Raw genomic sequence first — 4,566 nt, 5'->3', positions numbered from 1 at the left:
CTGTAAGAAAGACAGGAAGGGCAAACATCCAAGTCATTGTGTGAGAACATTGTAGGTTTTGTACTTTAAAATTGAGTTAGGTGGAAGTTTCCCTTGTGATCAGCCATGAAAAAAAACAGTTTATTTTTCTATTAATATGAAAACATTCCTGAAGAATACAGCTCCTGAAACCATATGCAGTCAGACACACTGCAGGTGTGTAAGTTTACTTAACAGCTGAAAGAATGTTAGCAAGAAAAAGTGAGTTTGTAAAATAGCATGGAGAGGAGAGGAAGAGCAGGAATGGCTTTCTGCTAGAAGGCTACATGTGACTTGGGAGAGCAGCCGCCATGAAAATTGCCTTCAGCACCTTGTACAGGACGACTTCTGCACTCTCCAGTGGCCATACCTCTGCTCCAGATCACTACCAGGGCCAGCTGGGGTGGCAGCCTGTTCTCTGGATTCAGCCTGTAAGAGCTCTGACTACCTGGAGGACTGTGACACGCACCACTGCTTGGTACACTGAGGCAATACACACACAACAGCACAAAAGCATTAAGACTGGCAAAAGAGAAGTTGGTTCTGAGAGTCGATGAAGTGGGTAAGGCATGAACCAATGACTGGTACACTCAGTCACAAATGCCATTTTCTGCTTGACATACTGCTCTTAACTAAGCATGCTTTCTCAAAATGACTTTATTTCATTCCTTTTCTTGTCTGAAAAACTATGCAATACTTTTCATTAATTCTGAAAACTTAAACACAGATCTGAAATCACTATAGACCCGAAAAACGCAGTGAAATATCTGCAGAGCAGTCAAGCTCTAAACAGCCAGCAGTACTGAGATTTACCTTCTTGCCTGCATGGGAGAACAGGCACAGACGTAGCCTTCCAGGAAGAACATCCTAAAAATGAAGACAAGGGCAACGGGGGGAGAGGGAGAAGGAAGTCAGACAAGTAACAGTGCCTTTAAGGCGGTGGGGAGGGGGGGACAGGTGTGGGGAAGGGAAGAGGACAGAAGACACATGAACTGCTTTTAGCAGAGATGACTAAACCTTTACACAAAGGCAGGTGTGACTTCAGCTGAAACAAAAACAACACTGAATTTGATTCTACTTAAGCCCTTTGAATGACGTTCCTCTTGCTTTGCACAAGTAGAACAAAATCTGTGGATTATTCAATTAGCTTGAACTTTAAGGACTCCTGTCCTTTTACATGGTAAAGCCAGAACTTCAAAGGAAGTTTCCATAACTCATCATAAAAGAAATGTTTTCACAGAACTGCACTAAAGGTTTGCAGTCAGCTGTATTACCTTTTACAGGGATTACTGGAGAGGAACCTTGCTCAGTTTCCTACCAACAAGCAATTTTTTTATGAAACTGTAACTAAAGATCCAGCAATACAGGTTCCACACAGGTAAAAGCTTTTACTGTTACAGTTCCAAATGATGCATAATTCCCAACAGCCTCAGAAAATAAACGCAAAGATGACTCACAGGATTATGGTGTGCTCAGGTTCTCTTCAGAGTGGGGAGGGAAAGAGGAGGGAAAGGAAGGAAAGGGACCCAAGAACTTATGCATTTCTAAATTGTATAAAATAAAGCCTAAAAACAACCCCTCAAGCCTTGAGCCTGAAAGGCTCAAGATTCCCCCTCCTCCACCTTCCTCCATTTTTACCTTACTTAGCAAATTACCTCTAATTTTCCCTAGGTCACTTGGAGTCGCAAAGGATGCTTCTCAGTTGGGGACAAGGCAGGGGGGCAATACTGACAGTCTCTCATAGCAGTTCCCAACAGTCTAACCGACATTGCTCAGAGAAAGAAAAGGCTCTGAAAACATATATTTCACAGTCCAGTTGACAAATCCCTCTCCTGGCTACCAATTTTACATTATTTGCAAACAATATCAACACTGAGCAGACTTCTCCTGCTGTTGGCCCTCTAGTCCTGGCAGAATTTTAATTCTTCTAATTTCAAATTAAAACCAAACAAGAACAAAAACAAGAGAAGTGAAAAGGATGAGGAAAAAGAAAAAAGGAAGAACAAAAAGGCCAATTAAACCCTTTCTGATACTCTATACATTCAACAAGGTGTATATTTTTCTTTAAAATGGCTAAATAGCTTCCATCAAAGTTTAAATGAAACGCTTTTTATCTCATTTATGTATAGGGTTGGTTCCCCGCCGCGCCACCTGAACATTTAGGAGAAAATCTTTCATTTCTCTATACTTCACGTTCTTACACACTGAATATGTATTCACATTTTCAGGTTGGCATAGTCAGAAGTGACTGCATTCAAACAATAATTCATTTAAAGTTACTCAAACAACTTCCTCCAAGAAAAGACTGATAGTCTCCTATAGCTACCTTTTAAAAATCAGGTAAGTAATCATGCTTGGAAAAGTATAACAACAAGATGGTTTGTGTGTGGTTATCCATTTACTGACAGATTCTGCTACTCCAGATCACCAGTCAAGGACGCAGAGGATTTTGCAGAATTAAAAAGATACATGAGTATTTTAAATAAAGACGGAAATATTTGAAAGCTTATTTCAATACTACCACAATAAAAAACAAACTGTCATCTCCTCCTGTCACTTTTCCATTATTTTTCCTGATAAAAGACATGCCACAACTTTAAAATTTAACTTTCAAGAGTCCTTCAGGGGAAATCTGACTGAGTGTTTCCTAATATACAGTCTGCACGTTTGCATACGTTATTTATTCAAACGTTTCTTCAATTGTTCTAGATGCCTTGCATCAGCATCCTGGAGAACTAATACAGTGGCTTTAGACTGTAGAGGATTAAACTCTATAGTCATCAAACAACAGAGATCTATCAGTTGTTTTTGACATTTCTCTAAACCATCCTTAAGCTTCAGATGCAAAGCTGGATCCTTTTTCAGCCTATTCATTTCAGGCACTGAAAAGCCAATCAAACTTGTCAAAATATCATCAGCAAGATCTACTTCAAGGTAAGCTGAACCATCAGAAATTTTTGCTTTTACACCCCAGTACCCATTCGTGTTTGTGAGGGTTCCAGTAAGAGTAACGATAAAACACTTAACTTTCAGAATTGTAACAGTTTCTGGTTTTTTTGCAAGGAGAAGGGAAATATATGTGAAAGGTGGAGAATCTAAATCTAAATGTGCCTCTGCCGCTCTGCAAGGAAAGGCCTGCTTCTGCTGATCTGCTTCTGGATCCATTTTTGAGAAAAATACAGGATCATCATTTAACAGTCTGCTGTCAGAAGTGTGCTGGGATTTACATCCACTATTATCTTGGTCTGTATCATTCTGCCTTTCTTCAGAAGGATTTTCCAAAAAAAAATCTGCAGAACTGCAGGTCTGATGTATGCTCTTGTGCTCTGAAAAGCTACTCATACTATTTCTATCTCCATCACATACTGTTTTTTCAAAAGTCTTTTGCTTGCTGGTAGCTTCTACAGGCTTGTCTCTTTCATTGACATCACCTTTTTTACAAGTGTCATTTAAAGATGAATTGCAGGAGCTTCTAGATGCATGAGGAAGTCTCTCAGTAATTAAACCTATGTTTCTGTTCACGACCACTGGTGGCACTTCCAGTTCTCTTTGCAACTCTTCTTCTAGAAGAGGGTCATCTTCTAAAGGAAAGTCATTTAAAAAGCCATCAACATATTCTATGGGAGGCAAAGCTTGTTCATTTGAATGAGGCAAAGGACTTCCAGATTCCTGTAGCGAAATGTTTCCATCGTGTGCTGTCAGTGAACCTGAGCCTGTACTAAAATTGTTGCTTCTACTGCAGTATCCACTTTCTAAAGATGTTCTGTCATTCAAAGTAAATTCATTATTCTCATCAAGACTGGCTAAAAGCTCTTCATCTGAAGGGCCTAGATTTTGTTCTAATTCATCCGCAGGCCTTGAAACAATTTGGCTGTGACGAGCTTGTCTAATAGAATTAGGGTTTTCAGTTTCTCCAATTAACCTAGCAAGGACTCTTTCCTGAGAATACTCCTCCAGAAGAGCATCCACTTCACCCCCCAACAGTTTCACATTTTCTGGTTTAAGCAGAAGGACTCCAAGACGACATGCAATATTACCCTGTAGAGTGATCTTTGTTCCAGGAAGAAGATTACTGTGGAGGACAGGCACTGGCTGATACTCCATGCCCTGAATTTGATGTATCCCATCAGTTAGTTGCAGCATCAGCATTCGAGTAGGCTTTGCTTCCCAGGCCTTCTGGAATGCCTGAGTACTGGCTGTAATTTCTTCATTTACAGTACTTTTCCCTCTTAGCTTCTGCAGCTGGGAATATGCTGGCTGGCTGACATCAACCAGTGAATCAATCTGTATGGAGTAGAAGCCTGACAACTCTCCTTTGGGAGCATCTAAGATGCAGTCAGGCAAAATGGGATATTCCAAATCTCTTAGATCGGTAAGAAGCCATTGCTCAAATACCTGGCAGTTAATCTGAGCTTGACTTAAGTTACTACCAGTATTTTCTTCATGGATCCAACTAATACATGCTTCCAGCCATGTCAAAGGAACTTTAACATGCCACTTGGATGAAAGCCAAGTTTCCACTCTTGCTGCAATGTTAGATGTAGACAT

General features: G+C 40.3%; 1 protein-coding gene across 1 annotated transcript; it reads right to left on the bottom strand.

The window, feature by feature from the left end:
* Window positions 1-2,694: 2,694 nt before the first annotated feature.
* RMI1 (RecQ mediated genome instability 1) lies at window positions 2,695-4,566 on the bottom strand (the record flags this gene model as incomplete). The annotated part of the gene is made up of 1 exon (XM_082013133.1): window positions 2,695-4,566. The coding sequence occupies one exon, from the start codon at window positions 4,564-4,566 to the stop codon at window positions 2,695-2,697; it is 1,872 nt and encodes a 623-aa protein (XP_081869259.1).

The sequence above is a fragment of the Phaethon aethereus genome (genome assembly GCF_964289735.1).
Source record: "Phaethon aethereus genome assembly, chromosome: Z".
Taxonomy (NCBI): domain Eukaryota; kingdom Metazoa; phylum Chordata; class Aves; order Phaethontiformes; family Phaethontidae; genus Phaethon; species Phaethon aethereus.
This window is presented reverse-complemented; position numbering and strand designations above follow the sequence as displayed.